The sequence below is a fragment of the Melospiza melodia genome, chromosome 15 (assembly GCF_035770615.1).
Source record: "Melospiza melodia melodia isolate bMelMel2 chromosome 15, bMelMel2.pri, whole genome shotgun sequence".
Taxonomy (NCBI): domain Eukaryota; kingdom Metazoa; phylum Chordata; class Aves; order Passeriformes; family Passerellidae; genus Melospiza; species Melospiza melodia.
In genome coordinates, this window is record NC_086208.1 from 1794311 (window position 1) to 1816107 (window position 21797).

General features: G+C 41.9%; 1 protein-coding gene across 7 annotated transcripts in view; it reads left to right on the forward strand.

The window, feature by feature from the left end:
- Positions 1–28: 28 nt before the first annotated feature.
- The window catches only part of RAB8B (RAB8B, member RAS oncogene family), a 29114-nt gene continuing 7345 nt past the window's right edge, over positions 29–21797 (forward strand). For all 7 annotated transcript variants that reach the window (XR_010029594.1, XR_010029595.1, XM_063169289.1 and 4 more), the window contains exons 1-6: positions 29–220; positions 16256–16316; positions 17318–17378; positions 18743–18820; positions 19214–19303; positions 20102–20167. Coding sequence is in view for 5 of the 7 variants with exons in the window: in XM_063169289.1 (XP_063025359.1) it covers positions 97–220; positions 16256–16316; positions 17318–17378; positions 18743–18820; positions 19214–19303; positions 20102–20167 (480 nt within the window). In the remaining 2 variants the exon portion in view is untranslated. The remainder of the gene's footprint in view (positions 221–16255; positions 16317–17317; positions 17379–18742; positions 18821–19213; positions 19304–20101; positions 20168–21797) is intronic.

A 21797-nucleotide genomic window follows, 5' to 3' on the forward strand; every position in this document is an offset into this window, starting at 1 on the left:
CCCTTCCTCCCCTTCTCCTCCCCGCCCGAGTCCCGCCCTCCTTCCGTCCCGCGTTCGCCCCCTCCTGCTGCGGCGGCGAGCCGAGCCCAGGCGAAGATGGCGAAGACTTACGACTATCTGTTCAAGCTGCTGCTGATCGGGGACTCGGGCGTGGGCAAGACCTGCCTGCTCTTCCGCTTCAGCGAGGACGCCTTCAACACCACCTTCATCTCCACCATCGGTGAGGGGCCGTGGCCGGCCGCCGCCATCCCGGCGGGAGAGGGGTCCTGCCGGGGCCGAGCGGGGACGGAGGGAGGGAAGGGCCGGGGGCACCGCCCGTGCCGGGGCCGCGCTCGGGCCGTGCCGGGCCCCGTGCGGGACCGGGGGCAGCGCTAGCCCAGCACGGCAGCGCCCGGCACGGGCGGGGGAAGGTGCCGCGGGCCTGGCGGGGCCCGCAGGGTGCGATCCGTTCCTGCAGCGGCCCCGGCGCCTCCGTGCCCGCCGCAGCAACAGTTGGGCCGGGCCGGGCCGGGCCGTGCTGCCGCCGCTGTGGTGCCGCGCGCGGAGCCCGCAGCTCCTTCCCGGGAGCCCGCAGCCCCTTCCCGGGGCCATCGGAGCCCGCAGCCCCTTCCCTGGGCGCCGGGAGCCTGCAGCTCCTTCCCGGGAGCTTTCAGCCCCCTCTCGGGGCGCCGGGAGCCCGCAGCCCCTTCCCGGGGCCATCGGAGCCCCTTGCCGAGCCCTCAGCCCCTTCCCGGGGCGATCGGAGCCCGCAGCCCCTTCCCAGAGCGATCGGAGCCCCTGGCCGAGCCCGCAGCCCCTTCCCAGAGCGATCGGAGCCCCTTGCCGAGCCCTCAGCCCCTTCCCGGGGCGATCGGAGCCCGCAGCCCCTTCCCAGAGCGATCGGAGCCCCTGGCCGAGCCCGCAGCCCCTTCCCAGAGCGATCGGAGCCCCTGGCCGAGCCCTCAGCCCCTTCCCGGGGCGATCGGAGCCCCTGGCCGAGCCCTCAGCCCCTTCCCGGGGCGATCGGAGCCCCTGGCCGAGCCCGCAGCGCTGCCGGCCTGAGGCAGAGCCGCGGCTTCCTTGGGCTCTCCCCGTGTGGGGCGTCTCGTGTTTAGGTGCAGATGTTCAGAAAGCCGGGAAGGGTTGCTGGAGCTGGTGGTGGCAGTGCCTGAACGCTCTGGGCAGGTGGTTCTGCTCTCAGTTCTCCCCTCCACACTCATCGTGCATATGTGTGCTCACGGTTTGGAGATTTGGAGTGGCTGCATTGGGTAGAGCTCCTCAGTCGGCTATAGAAGCCCCTTAGCGACTGGGTGGAGGAACCTCCTCGACCAATGTTGAGTTTTGTCCCAAACTTGGTTCTGAAAAAGGGTTTGTTTCTAAGCTTCACTAACCTTTTTTAATGGCAGTGAAGTGTGATATATCCAAACAGGTGGTTGTGACTTATGTTTTTATAAGATTTTTCCGGTTTAAAATACTCTGCTGAAATAAACATAAGCCAAATTTTCAAGGCCTTCACTGAGGTAGAATTGAAACTACAGTGTGGCATGACTTGAGATTTGTGTTCAGCTCCTTGTAGCTGAGGTCACTTCTAAAGTGAGGTACAGTGTTTTGGGGATGAAAGGGAAAGGTGCAGTGCAGTATTTACTAGTATTTAGGAGGGCAAAACTAATGCTGACTTTAAAAAAATAACACCAAGAGAATGAGTAGACTCTCTTGAAAAGAAATTGCTTTAAAGATAAGGTGAAATAGTGTGTAACTTGTTTTATGTTACCCTAATGTCCTGTCCTTTTCAGACATTTTATTGTGCAGAACTTGGTGCACAAGGAAGAAACAATCTTTATTTAGGCACTTGTGATTGACTAAATTAGGTGTGGCATCATTTCTAATGCTTTTAGAACAGTTTTTCTGCATTTTTCTGGCACGTTTCTCTCTGTAACCATTTTCAAAATGCTGGATCAGTAACACCAGCTGATTAAGGCCTGAGTAATTTACCTGAAGAGGTATTATTCTGTACCTGTGGTAGAATAAAAGGCTTAATAAACATTAATAAATGCTGTATCCTTAAAAAAAATAGCCTACTTTGGTACTGTGCTGCTTCTTTATATTTCTAAAGAGCTAACATAAATGGGTGTGTCTGTCTTCCAACCATTTTCTTGACGTTTCTTGAACTGCTCAGCTCCTTGATGGATTTTTTTTTCCCCTCACTGATTCACTTTGAAGTCTTGAGGACTGTGAATATGCTGTTGTTTTTTCTTACCTTATTCAGTAAATATAGGATTTGCTCTCATTTCCTTCCTTTATATTTGTTTGTGCAAGGGCCTTGTTTGCAAAACAAGTCAGCTTGAAGAAACTTATTAATAACTGAGGCCCACTTTTAATTCCATAGGTAATAGTTGTGATTCCACAGTTACATATTCCTTCTTATGGCTCTAGTCCCCTTTTGTTTTTCAGCAAAGATCCTCCAAGCAGGAAAGTTGACAGTCAGGAAATAGTGAAACTGTTCATAAAAGTGCTGACCTATGCTTGAATAAAAAGACTTGGAGCTTTTTCAGTCTTTGTTGCATATTGTGTTTGTTGCTTGTAGGCCTGACATGTGGCTGTAATCTGTTGTTGAAGATGTGCTCCTGTGCCCTTTCTCTCTTCTCAGAACTGGTTGATTTTACAGTCATAACTGCTCCATCTGATGAGCTGGGGGGAATTCCATTTTTAACAAGTCTGCTTTTTTTCCATGACTGGTAAGTCACAGTTAGCCGTGCTGTGCAGGGAGGCACAGGGATGCTTCTCCCAGACAGACTGCCCTGCCACTTCAAGTTCTAAGGTGCCCAGATGAGCATTTCTCAATAAATCCAGAGTTTTCCTGGAGCATGAGCTGCCATGTATGTTCCCATGAAGTGGATCCTGCAGTAGGATGGTCCTTAGGATGTGTGTTCAGTTAACAGTGATTTGTGATGTTGTGGGCCCTCAGTTCTCCTTCTCTCAGTTCTTAACAAGATCAGACTTGGTTTTACTGTGGAAGTCTAAGAAGGCGTATGTTTGAGATGTGTTGACATCAAATTTTATTGTTTAATCTTATGTACTTACATGCTGTTTGTGAGATGAGTCTTTCAGATTTTTTTTCAAACTATGATGGGGTTAAATTTTTGCCAGTTTAAATTTTTGCAGGTTACTTTTTTTTTTTCTTAGATTTTTTGGTGCAGAAGTTAAAACACTCTCTGTTTCCATGATGCAAGAGCCCACATCATATCCAAGCACCAGATAACTTCCTTATAATTTCTCACTCCTATTGTGCTTCAGTAGTTTGACCAGGGTTAAACTGCAGCACTCCAGTTACCAAAACAATGAAAACACTTTCCAAAAGGAAAAAAATAAAGTAGGAGGGAGATATGGAAATGCTGTTTTATTATAGAATAATTGCTTTATTTCCCTTCAATGCTCATATTATAGAAATAAGTCAGTAATGAATTGTAGTTACTTTGTCATTGTGCGTGGTATATTCGTGTTATACTTCACAGATCCCTTTCTGTTTTGCTGTCATGCAAAACGTGCCTGTAAGGCTGCAGCATCCTTGTGGTGTGCTTGGAGGTCAGGAAATGCTCCTTTGACTTTTCTCCTCAAGACTTTGCTCATGCTCACACTCAGTGTTGGACTGTTCAGACAGCTGGGACTTCCAACCCGGTGTCCTGTGGCCAGCATTGCATAAGAAATGTGATAAAAGTGCAATGCATATGTATTTATTACTCATCAGACTTCTTTTATTCTTTTTATGGGTGTCTGTTGGTGCAAGAACCTTCATGTCTTGGTCTTCACTACCTGGCATTACTAATACCTTCAGCAGACTTTGCTACCCATTATGAGAAGTGAACCAGTGACCTTTGGATTGTTCAAAGCCATGTATTTTCACTCTGTAAAAGCACAGATTGGCCTTAAGCAACTTTAGACACGACAGGTCCTTGTCCTTCAGCAGCTTTTGATTTTTTTATACAGGGCTCTGTAGCTCTGTTAGAATTTCTGAAAGTGCTGGCAAGGCATAATGCTGCTGTGGTCCCTAGTGAGGATCAGCTTTTCACTCTGAACATGGGATAAAACTTTTTTTTTGCAACAGGAGTGTGTTATGTAAGGTTGTGTTGTTTAGTTTGCTTTCTGGGTGGAAACTTCTGCTTTTGCACATTACATGGAAAGTAAAATGCAGTTGAGTCAGCTCATTTTCATACTTAACAACTCCTAAAGCAAAACCTATCTTGGAATATCTCATGTGCATTTCGCTAGTAGTTTCAGTGCAATACACAAGAATCAGGAGCATTAATTTAGCAGTTTCTAAGTATCTTAACTTGCTTTTCAAGTAATACTGTCTGGTAAAACTGGATTTAGTTTATAATTTGAAATAATAAGGTTTATTTTTTGCATTCCTTTCAGCTTTTGTATCTATGAGAGTAAAGTCGAATCTTTGCAGCTCTGATAGCATTTCTGATTTAGTACAAAGGCTTGCTGACAGAAACAGAATTTGTCGTATTTATTTTTTTAATCCAGGATGATATCAGCATTTGGCAGGAAGTTGCTCACAAGATAGTACTGTATCTGAGAGCTGAAACCATTTGTTGATTTTACAGAAGTAACTTTTCCTTAGTCTACATCTTTCAAAATAGGACACTACTCTGGCAGGCAAGCACGTGTGTGCTGACCTTTGAACACTTCCATGAAAATCCTTTGTCAAGCAAAATCACCAGCTTCCCTTTTGCAGTGAAATTTCCATGTCTGTAAAGTGTAATGGAAATTGTTTTAGTGTATTCAAGTCAAATCATGCCTCATTGAGTATTTCTGCTCTTCTTCTTCACAGTTACTTATTTGTATGATGGACAAGGAGTGATTGTTGCTTTCTTGGGGTTTGGGGTTTTGTTACCCACCCTCCCATTAAGCTGCAGCATTTCCTGTCCTTAGTCAGTTGATTTCTTTTGGGCTTCTCCAGATGGTTGGAGCTGTAGGAGAAAACACATCAATGATAGATGAGCAGGGAAGGGAGGGCAGGGAAGCATCAGGAAAGCATTGCCAGGAGTTCTTTATTAATGGTCATTACTCCAAACTGATTGTCATCTGCCCTTTGGAGTGACTGAGGTGAGGTCGCTCCCACTCAGGTGGCACTGTTCCATGTGTCTGCAGGGTGGCAGTGTGTGTTCAAGGCTTGTGGGATCTGGGATTGGGGTATCTCTTTAGGACAGGGTTTACATGGAACAAGGGAAACAGGTAAATATGAAAGTGGAAGAATGATTCTGTTTTCAAGGTCAGCAAGATGATGTCCTGATATTGAACAGGAAGATGTAGCTGAAGGTATTGCAGGTTAAAAGCATTGAAGTTTGTGTGTCTTGTAACTTTGAATTTGATACTAACACCTAGCTGGTGGCAAAGGACATCTTAACTCTGATTTTCATCTGCTGGTGAGGTTGCATTACCTCACTGTATTCTGCAACAAGCCAACAATGGAGTGGAAATTATTTGGCTTTTATTAAAAATGCTGCTGCAGCTTTTGTGTTGCATGTTTTACTCTGAAACGGCGTGACAGATGTCTGAGTGTTGATGCCTGTTGCTAATTGGCAGATGGAGGTCTGTCTTGGTTATGTGTTACTGGTTATTTGAGTGACAGGAGGGCAGTTTGGAGCTGCTTTTGTGACTTGGTTTGAATGCAAAGTTAAGAACACAGACTAACTTTGAATAAGGGTAGGAATTGGTTGATGGATACAGGCTTTGAGAGCTTTTGTTTGGGAATTTTTAATGTACTTTTTAGGATGGATTTCCTAGTCCTGCAGTAGAAATACATTCTTTTAGTGGAAATACATCTTGGACTGTCTTACTTCAGAAATTAACTAACTATTATTATTAGTTAACTAATTATTATTCATATTATAAATTAACTAATTATTATTCATAATAATAACAACAACAATAATACATGCAGTGTTTATAATGATGGTTTATTTCATGTTTTGTGGTAGAAGTTATGTGGTTTTAACTCAAAGGATATTATATTGCCTTTTGTCTTTAATTGGATGTTATGGTGGCTTAAGTGTCAAGTCATCAGGCTGACTAAATAAACCAGCTCTGATGCTTTTCTAATATGGATAAGCTAGGACTAATAGTAGCATCAATAAAGTTGGACTGTGTCAGGCTTTTGTACAGAGTTAGGATCAGACTCAGGATATCCTGAGTTGGAATGAGCACAGAAAGATCTTTGAGTCTGGCTCCAGGCTGAGCAGACCAAGTGCCCTCATCTGTTCCCCATAAGGCTTCACCTCCAGACACTTCACCATCCTCATGGCCCTCCTTTGGACCCTCTCTCAAGCTTTCCATCTTTTTTTACTCTGGGACCCAAAACTTGCCCCAGAGGCTTTTAGTTACCAGACTTGCAGCTCAAAACATAGGTCAGTAACTTCCTGTCCCAACAGAGCTTGCAGTGGGTTGTAATTTAGTGCCTTTTAGAGGGTTTTTGACCAGTAATTGCATCTAATATCAGTTTAATCTTGTGGTTTATAGTAAACTTTGCTGTTAAATGTAAGCCATGACACTTTTGATTAGATTGTATGTAGTTAAAGGCAAGTAAAGTACTGTATATGTCAGAAGGTTTCTCTTCTAGAGAACAAACAGTTGACCAAGATTAAGATGTGTTAATTTTGCTGCCATCATGCAGACTCTTCTGCTTTGGGCACCAGAGAGAAAACCCTGATGCTGAATATCAGTGGCATCCTCTTGTATGTATGGCAACATCAAAAACATGTCAAGCAGGCTGGTCACTAGTAGGAGTCTGGCTCCACATCTGGAGATTGGGAAAACCAGGCTGAGTGTAAGAAATTGGGCAAAGCTGAAGTGTGTGTCAGCAGGGAGCACATCCACTGCTTCCCCTGCTTCCACACTCCCAACAAAATCCTCATTTCTCCCACCTGACACAGAGCAATAGCTTTCCTTTGCTGTGCCCAAATATCTTGTCTGTGTGGTGTGACTTCTGCTGGGATTAGAGATGGAGTGTCTGTGTCAACCCAGGCATGGAAAGGAGGAAAAAGAAACAGAGGAACTGCCTGGGAGAACTTCTCTGGCTTAGCAGAAGTGATGTAGAGAGGAGTACTTAGAACATGCAAAGCAGGAAAAGCAAATGAAGAAATCAAAGCATTAATTAAAATGAATTCATTAAAAGAACTTGCATGATGGAGGAGGAGAAAACAGCTGTGCCAGAAAGAAAGTGTGACCTTTCTTAATAAGTTAGGTAGCTGTGCCTGTTAGTATAGGTAGTAAAAACCTTTCCAAAAAAGGCCTATTTTGTCATTCATGTGAGAAGTTAAAGCAGCCCTTCTTTTCTCATCTCCTTGGCTTCCCAAACAAATCAGCAAATGACAAATCCATCCCATGCTTACTTATCCCTGTGTTAAAGCTTTAAAAAAGCCTCTGATGAAAATGGTGTTTTGGGGCTGCTGAGAGTGCTGTCTATAACACTAACTTCACCAACTTTAAACCTTCTGCTTTGACTTTTTGGCCTGATTTTGCTGCCTCACTGGGTACTTACACTTGCTTCTAACCCAACTGAATTTCAGACTCTTAACTGAAATTCCTAGATGAGATTATTTATTTTAACAAGGATAATTCTTGCTGGATGAGACATTTTGCTCTTCTTGGATCCTTTTGGACAGAGTGTCAGTTAAAGCCAAGAGCTGTCTTACTGATATTGTTGATATGTGTGGGGTTTTTTTTTTGGTTTTCTGTACTTTTTTTTCCAGTGTAAGCATCTGTGCCATTTAAAGTGAACAGAGTCTTTGTGCATTCCTGTAAAACTTCCAGAAATTTTATCACTTCTGTCTTTACAGTGATCATGTGTAAATTACACCTGCTCTAACATTACCCAATTTAATTATTTTTTATCTCTGGTGGTTTTGTAGCATCCCTGAACCCATCAAGGAAGTGTTTGGCAGTATAAGTTTTGGGCTGTAGCAGTGCTCACCTGTCCATGCCAAATGTTCCCATGGTATTTTCCATACCTGTGCTAAACCTGCAGCTGATGGGGTTTTTATGTGGTGCCAGTCACAGGCAGGGCTGCAATAGAAGGTACAAAGTGCATTTTTTGAACTGTGTGAGGGCATCTTATCTGTGAGCACTCATGGACTTGCCAGTTCTTGCTTTGCTTTGTGGCTCCTGGGACACTCAGTGTGCTCACTTTGCGTGGAGCACCTCTTCTGTTTCAAACAAACAATGTCCTGGCCACCCAAAATCTTTATTTCCTCACTCTGAATAACCAGGTCATGTAGAGCCTTGAAACTTTTAAGAGGCTTTTTCAAGAAGAAGTGACATCTCCATTTCTCACTGGCCAGATGTATAGATGTACCAGGAACAAAACCAATCCTAATCTTTTTGGGCTGTTCTTGTTGTCACAGCTGAGGCTTGGTATATAAATAGTAAAATATGAAATTTAAATCATGGTGGCAAGGGAGTATTGATTGTATGAGACTTTTTTAATAAGCCATTTTCTCAATCTTTTGGATTCTTAAGATGCTAACTTTGGTCAAAGTAATTATTTTTGTCTTTTTCCTGACAGCAATATTCAGTTAGAGTTATTTTGGTTAAAGACATAATTTTCTATGTTTTCTACACCTACAAACATAGTTCATTTACAGGCAAGAAATTCAGGAGAACTCTTTTATTTTTTTTCCTGTTCTTGAGAATTCCACTTTGGGGGAGCTGCTTTTTTTTTTTTTTTTTTTTGGTCTTACCTATTAATTTTTGCTTTTGATAAGGATCAATCACATGTTGTCTTGTATTAAGCACTAGACTTCTGGAAGAGGCATCAAATTTTTGTATTCATAAGCCACCTTCTAGATGGGGAAATCTGGTGTTCTTACCCATTAGAGCATGTGGCAGAGTTTTTCATGTTTACTGCACTCCAGTTGCATCTTGGCTTGAAAGGAATATGTCCTCTAAGCAACTAAGTTAATGCATTCCTCTTAGACACAGGCAGTCTATAAATAATCCTTAAAATAAACAAACTTTGCTGTCTGTATCAATAGTACAATTTTAATCTATTTAAAAATTGCTTTAGATGAAACTGAGTTACCATCAAGCATAGCTTATCTTGCATTGAAAATAGAATGAGAGGTAGACCACAAGTTAATTCCTGTGCATTTTCATGGTGTCTAGATTGTAAGCTCTAAAATACACTCTGCAGGGACTCAGCCCTTTTAAAGTTGGGCTTTTGTGACAGTTGATAATTTCACTCATGTCAAATTTCAACTAAGTTTCTAGTGTTATGTTGGTTTGTAGTCTTGAATTTTATATTGAGTATTTTTTGCGTTTAAAATAATGTATTTCAAAGGTTGCTCAGAGCAAGCTGCAAGTTGAATTCAAAACACTGAAAAGAGAATTTTGGTGCTCAGGATGTTGCAGTGTCCACCCTGAAGCACTGCAGTGCGCGGCTGTGGGGGCAGAACTCACAGGAGCCCTGCATTCAGATCTCAGTGTGGTAGTCAGAGCACACTGTGGGCTGGTGAGCTGTGAAACACATGGACATTCCAAATGTTGGTCTGATTCTGTTGGTTATAAATTGTGTTCTGAATCCCTTGTTCTCTTTCAAGTAGAAAGTGGCTTGTCTAAAGCAAGGCAGCTTAGGTGGCAGTTGTGCCACAGCTGAGGGGACACGTGCTGCAGGAAGTGGCACAGGGCTGGCACCCTGAGCTGATGTTCCTTACCAGCCTCAAGGCTTTAGGAGCAGGAAACATGCACATGGCATCCCCATTCTTTATTGCCTTACCTCCTTCAGCCATTTCTATAGATTTGTTTTGCCAGTATTAAGCACTGGACTTGTGAAAGAAGAATCAAATTTTTGTGTTCATAAGCCACCTTCTAGATGGGGAAATGTGGTGTTCTTACCCATTGGAGCATGTGGCAAAAATTTATTTCATGTTGTACAAAGCTGCACACTGCACATCTTGCAGACCTGAGGGAAAGAAGAGCCTAAACGAAACTTTCTAAACTTCCAGAGCCTTTCTGTATTAATAACTTCCAAGGTGCAAGACACTGCTCTGTGCTTCATGTGGAACTCTGGGTTTGGGTTCTTGGTGGGGGTGAGGAGCCAGATGAAGAAAGGCCAGTTAACCTGAAGGAGCCTGTTCAGCCCACTCAGGGTTACCAGTGTGTTGTGGGCTCTTGTGGGCTGCCCAGAAAGAATGCAAGTCACTGTGTCCCTTTAAGTTGTGAAACAGTAACAAGAAGTGGTTGCACTTGTGTTTAATTCTAAAATAATTCGCTTTACGGCTTTTGAGAAAATGTTGACCTTTAGCCTGGTGAGGTGTTTCATGTTGGTCTGCTGTGTTTCTGAATGGTGCAATAAAAAAACTCCTGCCTCTTTAATTTACATACTGATACAAGGCATTGCTGAGATCATCTGAAAATTCTCTGCAGATGTTACTAGGGACTAAGGCTAAACGTTCAAGTTCAAAATGGTCAGACTTTGTTCTTTTGTATGAGGCTGTATGACACACTGGGATGTTGCAAGGGTTCTCTGTCCTGCCCTTTACCGTAATCCTGACTCCTATTTTGTCATTTTTTATTTTTGCTATAATTATTGTAGGAGTATTAATTTAAAAGCAACTTTCTGAAGTTTCATTTATCTACCTTTGTAGATTGAGACAGTACACTGATGTAGCACAAGAAAATGTTCTCTTGAAAACCACATTAAAAAAATAATTGTGTATTTAATCCAAACCTTGCAATAGCTCCTGCTGAGAACAAAAAAAGGAGTGATCTGTGGGTAAGCTTGTGGGAACAAACTGATGTCCCTTAACTGTTGGATAGATATGAAAAGAGCAAGTTTGTGGAGAACTGATCTGTCCATGGAGGGTGTGTTGTGGTGTGTCCTCAGCCAGCTCTGTGACCAGTGCTGGTCCCTGCTGTGTGTCACCTGGAGTGTGACAGGGCCCCAGTGCTCTGTTCCTGTGTGTCCTCACCCAACTCCTGTGTGATCAATGGTTTTCCCTGCTGTGTGTCACCTGGAGTGTGACCAGTGCTGGTCCCTGCTGTGTGTCACCTGCTGATCATTGTGCTGGTCCCTGCTGTGTGTCCCCTGTGTGTGACAGGGCCCCTCAGAAGGATGGCAATGCCCATGCAGAGGTGATGCTGGAGGAGCTGCTGTGTCTCAGGTGAGAGTTTGCTGCTGAGCTCTCCCTTGCAGGGTGAGCAGCACTGCTTGCTCTTCCCTGCTCCTCTGCGCAGCTGCAGCCACTGCTGCCCACAAATGCACAGCCTGGAGGGAGAAGTATCTCCTGAGTAATTCTCTCCCAGGATTCAACAATCTGAGGGTGAAGCATATTGATTTTCAGTTATTTATGTGCCTCTTCTCACTTTTTTTTTTTGAAGATAAATTACAAATGTACTTGCTTGGTTCAAAGTTACTTTTAATTCACTTAACCCAAGTGACTGCAGAAAATGTTTTCCTTTCTTTTTGTGCATCTTAAGACTCTTACGTGTCCTGCAGTAAAGAATTCCTGAGGAGTTCTCTTTTCCCAGCTCAGCCTATTGAAAAAAATCAACACCCCACCACCTCATGTATAAACCAAGCAGGCTAGAAAGGACCAATGCTGTGAAGCTGCATCAAGCCTGGCTTAAGATTTGATGCATAAACTCCAATTTTTCCCATGCTGACTTGCTCAGAGGGGTAATGAGACTTTGTACCTTGACTCTTTGCCCCATCCCTTTTATTGTGGTCTGTCTCCAGTGGTGGTGAGTGCCACTAAGTTCTGTTTATTGTGGAATCCCATTAAAAAAAAAAAAAAAAAAAAGTTTTTTATTTCCATTTCATTCTTCCATTCTTACTTCAAAGGAGTAAAGTTAGATGTAAGACCAATAGGAAGACAGCTTCTTTAAGAGGGTGAGGCTTTTATTATATGCAGGTCATGCAAAACAGTTCCCTTTTTGTTTTAATAAACTCTGGTGCATCTTTTATGCTCTTTGATAGATAGGACTAAAATAAGATTTCTCTGGAAAGCTAATCTGGTATTCATGTTTTCAGTGTCTTTGCCAATTTTTGTGTTCACTGACTTCTTAAAATGTCTTTGGCTTATATATTAAATAAAACCAAAAGGTAAACAAATTAAAATGCTAGTACATTGAATACTTAAAGTATGGATTTGTCAGAGATGGAGCAATACTCTGCTGGGGTAGATATACAGGCTATCAGAGTCTGATGTTTATTTACATCCTGAATGGTGCTGATTTCCTGTCTGATTTCTTGCTACAGCTGCACACATAAGGTCCTCCTGCTGCAAACTAGTGTTGAGCCACATGAAAAATTAACTTAAAATACTGCTGAATTGGGTAATAAAGGTAAAGGTCAAGAATTCTAATATTTGCCTGTCAGTGGCAGGATTTTTTGTTTCAGTTTCATTTGTATAAATTGCTTTTGTGTCTGCATTTTACTGCTCGTAGAAAACATTCAGGAACTTGACCCTTCCAGAAGCATTTTGCTGAGCAGACTGAAGTCCCCCTAAAGAAACCTTTACCTTCAGGAATTATTTTCTGGTACAGTTGGAACAGCTTACTGGCTCCAACCAGAATGCTTCAGTTTGATTTCTTTGCTTTCTTTGTGCTGTAGCATTTCTGCAACAGCAATTTTGTTGAAAAGAACAAACAAGACAATCTGTCCAGGCAGTGGTGCTGTGCAGGGGAAAGTTGTAGTGGAGTCCTAGCTGGAACAGATACTGTAGCATGAAAAATATGAGATATTGGCTCTGATGGCTACAGGGTTAAAATCAGGGTGAGGGGAGAACAAAAGAGTAACAGTGATGCCCTGAGAGTGAGCTACTGTTTTAAAAACTAAAGTAACAAAATGAACTTTTCCAGCCTCCCTGCTCAGTTTGTCCTTCCATTCCTGTAAGGGCTGCGTCAGGCTGGTTTGTTGAGGTTCATGGTAGAAAACCCCTGGTACTAGAGCTGGAAAGGGAACTGCTCCCTGTGTGCTGCTGGGCACTTCTGGTGCTTACTACTGTAGTGTTGTGAGCTCTTTCTAATATTTCACTGTGTCTTTTGAAAATTATTGCACGGCAGCTTAATTATGGGTAAAATCTGCCCAGGTGGGCAGAAACAGCTGGGAAGTGGAGTAGGGGAAAAGGCAGTGGCAGAAGAGCTTTGGGATATGAGGTGGACATGAGTTCTTGGCTTAAACCAGAAGAGGCCAGGTGAGGCCAGACCCTGTGGCATTTGGCTGAATGTCACTGGGCAGGCATGTCCTGAATGTTATCAGCTGTGCAGAGCAATGCAAGGTGGGCACAGCAGCACAGAGCTGCCAGGGGTTCTGTGAGAGCCTTTGTGTGGCCCTAAGGATGCTGCCCAGTGTGCTCCTGGACAGGGTTTTGTTGGGAGCTATGGAAGCAAACACCCTCAGTGAAGTGAGGAGAGAGGATGCCCCTCGGCCTGTAGTTAGCAAGGATCTGGAAAGGATTTTGAAGAACAATAAACCCACAGCTGCTTTTACCCCATGCTGCAAGGGAAATGCAAGCAAATACAGCCCTAACTAATGTGCAGTTCAGATTGCACATTCTGGTTCTATCCTTGCAGAATGCAGGTTTGTGATTCCTGCAACAAATGTTTCTGTATAGTTCTGATCTAATATTTACTGACATGCTAGTGTGACAACTCCAGTTCAGCAGTTAATTAATCTGTTAGCATCTGCACTCTTAAGCATTAATCTGGGTCTGTGTTTTCTGAAAGTTTCTAAAACTTAACTTCAGAGGGACATCCAGATGTTTCTGGGCTTTTTCTCCCTACTGGAAGAACAGCATTTCATGTTGCATTTTAAAACTGCAAACCGTATGATCCTTTGCAAGCAAACTTTAATTCACTGACTCATCTTCATTTGGCCTAAGTAACTTTTCAAACTTTTGTATCCCAGTGTATGACTGTGCAAAAGAAGAATGGATTAAGAACAGAAATGCTCTGTGAGGAGTTATTGCTGCAATCTCTAGCTGTGGAGTGTTTTCCATGGTGTAATTTGCAGGTGGCTGTGAGCAGATCGTGGTTTGTGCTTTACCATGCAAGAGCATTGGGCGGAAGTGGCAGCACATGTCACCAGGCTTGCTCTCAATGTGTGTAGCTCACCACTTCCTCATGCTGAAGAGCAAAAGAAACATCAGTTTCTAGTTCATTTTAACCTCCAAAAAGTTACAGTTGCAGAGGTACTTGCAGCCTTTCCCTTTATGTTCTTCTTTTCACTTTGAAAATCATTGAGAATTTTGGTGAAGTTCATACTAGGAATCTTAAGTTCTGAGAAGATATTTTTTGTGCAGGTCCTGACTTTTAGAAGGAGTGATTGTATAAATAATTTCAGTGCTGCAAGGGAAATGAGTAACCACGAGAAACCAGTCTGTGCAGGAGCTGGATTGGTGCAGATGGGGAGCTTGTGCTGAGTCCTGCTCAGAAAGCCACCCCTGCAGGAGCCCTCGCTGCTGTGTCTCAGCTCCAGCAGCTCTCACTGCAGGCACAATTCTCCTTCTCAATCTGCTTTTCCCGATATTTGCTTCCCAAAGCTTCAGGCCTAGACACAAATGAACTTTTGGAACTGATTTAATTTGCTGTTGCCACGATAAAATGCTCTTTCCAGAGAAATCCATATTTGTGCTTTATAACCTTTGAGGCCAAAACAAAATCCATTCAGGGCAAAGGTTATTTGTTTTCAGACCTGAATACAATTGTCTATGATTTCAACAGCTGTGATTGCACCTAGTTAAGAAAAAAATCTTTACAACAAGGGAGGCAATATCCTTTGTTATGGAAATGGAAACATTTGCCAAAATTATGTAGGATGGAAATTTTTTGAAAGTGCATATATAATTCTCATGTCATTTTTAGAAGAGTGTGAATTAATGAAAGTCTCTCTTTTTTCTACCAGTGAATCTTGTGGAGTTGCAATTGTACTGGCAATCATAGCATTTTAATTAATGCAATTAATTTCATGTGCTGTTTAAGTGCTGATGTGATATTTTTGCTCATAATTTGTATTCTAACTAATGAGTTAAGCTACATATCCATGGCACATTAAGTGGCCAAAACTTGTTATTTTCCATATATTAAAATAGTAATATTGTATGTGAGAAGAATGAAATTCAAATAACTAATGAACATCCATATTTCATATTCAGTTTCCCAGTGGTGTAGTAAAAACTCCCATAGCTTCCTGTTTAGTATCTGGATTAATTCTTAAAGCTAGAAGCAGCATTTTCCCAATTAAGATACTTTCGATAATTGTAAATTAAATTACATTTTAAGAAAATTTATTTAATTTTTTCTAACTTACACCCATCTTTTACAAACTACAGCTAAGTATCAAGTAACTATTTAAGATGCAGTGAAGAACAAGTGGGCCATTTGTTTCCAAACCAATTAATCTGAGGGATACTGTCACAAGATTGAAAAATCTGGCAGTCATGTAGTAGTGAGGCTTGAGCAGTCCCAATTTGACCTGTGTTGTAATACAGATTTAGAGATCCAAAAGTTACAGTAGTTAGGATTAAGGGGCTAGTCTGTTTGGAAATCCATTTCACCCCTCTAAACCTTTAAAAAAAATATTATTAAACACTTCTGAATTAATTTTTTCAATCTTTTTTAATAACCTATGGCTTAAAATCTGAAATTTATTTTGAAAATCATTCTTAGAACTGATGGGTACTATGTGGAAGTGTAAAGGGGAAAAGGAGAGAAGTGTTTTCTTGATGCTTTTTTGGAGCTTCCTAGAAAATTTTAATAGTTCCCAAATGAGTGTTCTTGGAAAAGGAGTCTCATATCTCCTGTGTTGTGTTACCATTTACTGTGATGTCTGATCAGACTGCAGCAAACATCAGTTTTCAAAAGTAGATGCTGGCTTTGAGAAGGAACTCTGTGGGGTCACAGGATGAGCCAGAGGTACCAGAGAATTGACTCAAACTGCAGGAACTGGTCAGATCTTCAGGAGAAATACACACTCATACCAGTGCCCTTACTGGTGTGAAATGGAAAATCTGGAGATCAAGTCTTCCTCTGATGATCTTGACTAACTAGTACTGAGTCTGAGCTTGGCCTGCTTGCATTGTGCAGAATAATTTATCCTTGCCACGTTGGATGCAGCTGAAAACTGTGTATTTTCAGCACTTCCAAGTGTGTGGAAGAAATGGCAGCTTCAGAATGGTTCTTTTGGCTAAGTTTGCTCTTACCAAATTGCCAAAAGGAAACTGAACACTTCCTTTTCATTAACTGCAAAACTTAGGAGTGTCTCTTTCTCTGGCAGGAATCGACTTTAAAATCAGAACAATAGAATTAGATGGAAAGAAAATCAAGCTACAAATATGGTAAGTGTTCCAAAGTAATTCAGGTTTTCAAGAACTTGAATTCAGTTTGAGAAAGAATACTTCAAAGCTTTTGAACTTCAGTGTACCAGAAGTTTCATACCTTTTATTAATTGACTGTTCATAAGGTTTGTGCTTTCTCCTGGCTTGCCCTTGGAGTGGTTCTGCTTCAGCAGCACTGGAAATAGCCTGCCTCACATGCAAGCATTACAGCAATTTCCTAGTTTATCAAAAACTGCCCTCTTAAATGTGCCTTTAGCTTTTCCCTGTGGAGGAGAAATATTAACTCAGTAGCTGTAAGCTAAAATATGCAAGCCTATAAAATGTAATCTCTTCTGGTACTTTGATACCTGGTTGTACTCACCAAGGCCCAGGTGAGTGATAATTCCTTGCATGGTGGCTTAGTAGAAGCTGAGTCTCCTGAGCCAGATTCCTTGTGACTGAGGAGGTGCAGTGCCACAAATGGCTGATAAAATGTTCTGTCTGTAATACAGGTTAAAAAAGCTGAGTTTGGATCAGTTAAAAAGGGTTTTGTCAGGCCTTTGGGGTTCAGCTCTGCTGTGGTGTGACTGGAATCACCAAATATAAAATATATCCAAACACTTGGGTCTGCTGGGTCACTCCCAGGCAGGTGCTGCTCTCAGGTCACCCAGGAGAGAACAGCAGCACACTGAGCTGTAGGGGCTGTTTGAACTTCTGTTTAAGACAGGACTTGGCTGCATCAGAGGTTTTTATTTTTAATTACTGGAGGGCAGGCTGTGTAGTGCTGAGTTTTATTGCCTGCATGTTAAGTGGAGTGGTTTTGTGCCACTTTTCTGGTGCTGCTCTAACTGCTGGTGTAAGGAGGGTACCTTGGGAGTGAGGAAACTGCTGAGGGCTGAAGGAACTCATGCAAACAGCCAAAGGTTTGTTTTTCCTAATGAACAAGTATAACTGCATTGTTATTCTTTAATAAGACATCTCATGAGCGTACAACAAATCCTTTTTTTCTCTCTGACCTGTAGGGACACAGCAGGCCAGGAGAGATTCCGCACAATCACCACAGCTTACTACAGAGGAGCCATGGTGAGTGCTCACACATCAAAAAAAAACCCTAAACACAACTTGTGGAACTGGTTTGTACCTCCTGAGTTTGGGTCCTGTAAGTCTTCCACTGGAGGACTGGATAATTGTGGCTTGAGATGTGGGGAATGAAGTTTGTGGTTTGATTGGGGGTTTGCTCTCTGTTTTTCCTTTTTTTAATGTGCTGGTACTCAGTCTAGGCTTGTTTTTTGTGATGAAACTTCCAGCCCTATTGTGATTTTAATATCATTAAAATTTCTGCAGATTTTAATGAAATATGCTACCAAGCTTTAATCAGATTGGTTTGGGGTTTTTTAAAATGCAGCCAACTCCTTTAACACTTGAAGTGTTTCAAAAATGGATAATGAATTATTTTAATATTAAAAGTGTGTTTCACTGAATTGCTTTTCCTTCAGCCAGTAGAGAATGCAAAGTCTGGGCTAGAAATAGTCACCTGCAACACCTACTGTTATGTTTTGCTCCATTGAGAGTGACTTGAAGTCAAATAATTGACTTAGAGCCTGCACCCTTGTGGTACAACACTTGTAATGGTTCTTAATGCTGTGACTTGAGATATTTTATGTTGGGACACCTTTAATTTTGATTTGGTGGTTGCTCCCTGTGCTGCTGTTTTAGGTTCTTTTTGCTTTGTATGAACAGATCTGTGACATTCATGGGCTGTGGGTCCAAATAACTCCACTGTTCCAGAGCACAGGGAGAAATAATAATGGTTGTGGCACTGTGATAGAGCTCTGCAGTGCTTCAAAAGGCTTTGGCAGTGAGCTGGGCTTCTCCCCAGTCCATGGCCAAGGACTTCTGTTTGTCCTATGAGGAATGATTGGAAAGGCCTCAGGAAATGGAGGTGAACCCTGCATTGTCCTTACTGCAGTGGCTCTGTGGTTTGCCATGCTTTGCTGAGATCCCATGGCAGATCCCATGGCAGAGCATGTCCAGAGCTGCTGGAAGGAGCTGAAGCTCCTGGGAGAGCCCCAGGGTTGAAAGTTCCTGCTGGCCCCAGCAGATTGGAGCTGCCAGGTTTGGGATCCTGGACTGCTTAAAGCTGCTGCATTAAATGTGACTTCAACCAGAGAGTCCTGCTGGCTGCTGTAGTAGAATTACTAAACTTGCCCTGACTGTAGGCTAATAATTTTAAAGTATAGGTGTTGTGTTTGACCTCTAACAGTGGCAAAAAATGTTAAATAGTAATATTCTGGGTAAATTCCAAGCCATGGCATAATGCCTTGAGAAAAGACTTACACACCTGTAATCCAGTGTTGAATTTTTTTTTAACTATAATTAAAACTACAGCATACATCAAAAGCCAGTTGTAGTAGCTCATCTAACTAGATTTTCCTAACTTTATTTAGGGAATTATGCTGGTGTATGACATCACAAATGAAAAGTCTTTTGACAACATCAAAAATTGGATAAGGAACATAGAAGAGGTAAGTGCTTCATTCCATCTTATGATTTCCCCGGGACAAATAAAAATCAAGTAATTACTCACTTCCATTGCAGTAGCCAGCAGATATGGCCATGCAGCACTTAGGAGTAAAGTGCCTGCTGTTACATTTCCAGAGTAGCCAAATGCCTGTGCATGTGTGCAACCTGCCACACAGGTCATTATAGTACATAGACAAATGCAATCTAGGAGTATTTATTCCAGCCTATTTTAATATTTCAATTGCTTTTTTCAAGAGTCAGCCTCTCTCAGTAATGCCTTCCCATTAGATAATTTCTGTAAAATGAAATGGTCCGTTGTGGAGGAGTTTGACACACAAGTTTCTTCTCAACAATGATGCACTTTGTTCCTGAGAGATTATTTTTTCTTCTTCCAGCATGCCTCTTCAGATGTAGAAAGAATGATCTTGGGTAACAAGTGTGATATGAATGAAAAAAGACAAGTCTCAAAAGAAAAAGGGGAGAAGGTAAGATTTGGTAGCTCACCCTAATTAGAAGCCTACTTCTTGTAGGATTTTAGCTTCTGGCTGTTTGGTATGTTTTAGGCATATGAGAGAGCATGGGTCTCAAATCTCTTGTTTCAGAAACTTTTGTATGTATAGGATGCCAGGTTTGGGGTTGTTTTGGTTTTAAATAGCGTTAACTGTCTTCAGGTTTGAATTAAACTTAATGGTACTGTTGTCTTGAGGGCAAGATCCTGTCAAGAATGTTGGCCTTTGCTATAGCATGAAATATTCTAGATCTCAATAGAAAGTTTTCTGTATATTTGACCACATTGTACTCAATTCATTCAAGGTGGTTACTTATCCTGGTTATAAGTGCTGCTACTAAAAGTTAAGTAATTAATGAGTTGTTCTACAGAGCAAACAATTGAGGAAGAATCCCACAAACTCTCAAGTGCAGCTGAAGTAGTCTGGCTGTTGGTAGCACAGCTTATGGGATGATGGCATTGTAGTTTTCTGGTCCACAATCCATATCAAAAAATTCTACCTTAATGTTCTTTTAGAGCCTAAATAAGTATTTTGGTGAGAAATTAATGTCCTTCTTTGGTTTTGTTTTGATTTTATGTGAGGGTATGATGAGTTCTAATACTTTGTCTAATTGTCTTTAATGTTCTTGCAAGAGAAAATAGAAGTGAAATGTGCTTGGTTTGGTTTTTATAGTTTGTTGTAGCATGCAGCATCTATTTTATTATGAACCTGTGTGAAACATTACTTTTACAAAGGGACTTCAAAACAACTGAGAAACTTTAACCTCTCTTCCAGTTAGCAATTGATTACGGAATCAAATTTTTGGAGACAAGTGCAAAATCCAGCATAAATGTGGAAGAGGTAAGAGATGGGTGCCACACTTGGGTGTTTCCTGAATTACTCCTGGGGAGGTTATGCTCCATGGCCTGCTAGGCTTTCTCACCTCACCTGGGACCTGAAACCCCCACTGCACTCCTGGGTCTGCTGCTATGATCCAGCTGTTTCTGGTTTTCTGGTAGGGCCTGGAATTGTTTTAAAAATGGGTGTTAACAGAGTGGTCCACTATTACTGTAGCAAACAGTTGCCTTTGATGTCTGTGCCTTGCTATTTCAATTTCAAGTCCTTTTGCACAAAGAATAGGTTTAATTTTAGAGCAGTGCCTTGTGCAGGAAATGGGAATCTGTATTTTCAGGGTAACATGCTACTGTGTCACAGAGGTTACTGCCAAATACATGCTGTGCAGATGAGGCTGAAAATTCGTGTATTAACCTGAACACCAGGTCATAAGCTCATGTTAGGGGAGGAAGAAGACTCACAATGCTATTTATAGATTTATAATCTGTTTTCCTGTAAATCAATTTCATGCTAAACCCACAAGATCCCTGTGAGAGTTTCAGGAAATAGAGTGGGAAGGAAGAGTGGCCCCAGTCCAGTCTATCTCACTATAAATCACTGCTGTCATCTCAGGGAGGATGGGGGAGGATCTGAGCTGTGTAACAAGTGTGGACAAAAAAATAACTCTACCAAAGGCCAGTTAAAATAAGATTTATTCATCCAGCAATGTAGACTTGTGTTGTCCTTATACATAATCATTTAAAAGTCTTTCTATGGGATTTTTTTCTTTAAAAGTCCTGCAAACACCTACTCAATTCAGCTTGTGTGTCTGACAAGTTAACTAGAAACTGAAGACATTGTTGCTTTAAAATAACAAGAGGGATGTTGTGCCAGCCAGAGGTGTTTTTTTTGTGATTGTGGGGTGATTGTTTTACAGGATAGAGTTAGAATGGACTGATCTGCATCATGCTGGGCTAGCCTGACCTGATTTTCAGTGTCCTTGTGATTCTCAGAGCAGGCTCTGCAAGTGGGGCCATGAGGAGTCAGTAGCAGAGGGGAGACCTGAGTTCCTCTGGAGGGATGACTTGGCTCTGTCATGACATGGCACTTTCATTTTAACCCCTGCATTGCATGAAATACACAACAGCAGTTTGTGCTTACTCCAAAATGTTTTCCTCTCTGAATATTTTTTTAAATTGTCACACGAATGGTGAAGAAAGCATTAAAAAATGCAGCTGGTGTAGGCATTTGGCAATCACTAATGATTTGGTTTACTTTCCACCAAATACTTTACTTGCAGGGAATTACAAAATTGTGATGTTCTTGGGATCTGAAGTGCATGAATTTATCTGTTGTGATTTATTTACATTAAATGAGTGCCTGTCTTTGGCTTTATTCCAAACACAATGAGAGGGGAAGTGTTTATAGTTCTTACATTCTGGAACTGTCCTTTGATTATTAGGGTCTCCAGACAGCCTAAAGTCTTGCTTTTTCCTGCTCCTGGAGAATTGCAGAGCTTTCCTGCTACTGAAGTTTCTTTGCTCCTTCATGCATTGAAATCTGAGATGCTGAGATTTGCCAGAGTAATTATTCATGGGTTTGTGTCTTTAATTGAGATACTGGAAGCTTAAATAGCCTTACACATAGTCCAGAGTAA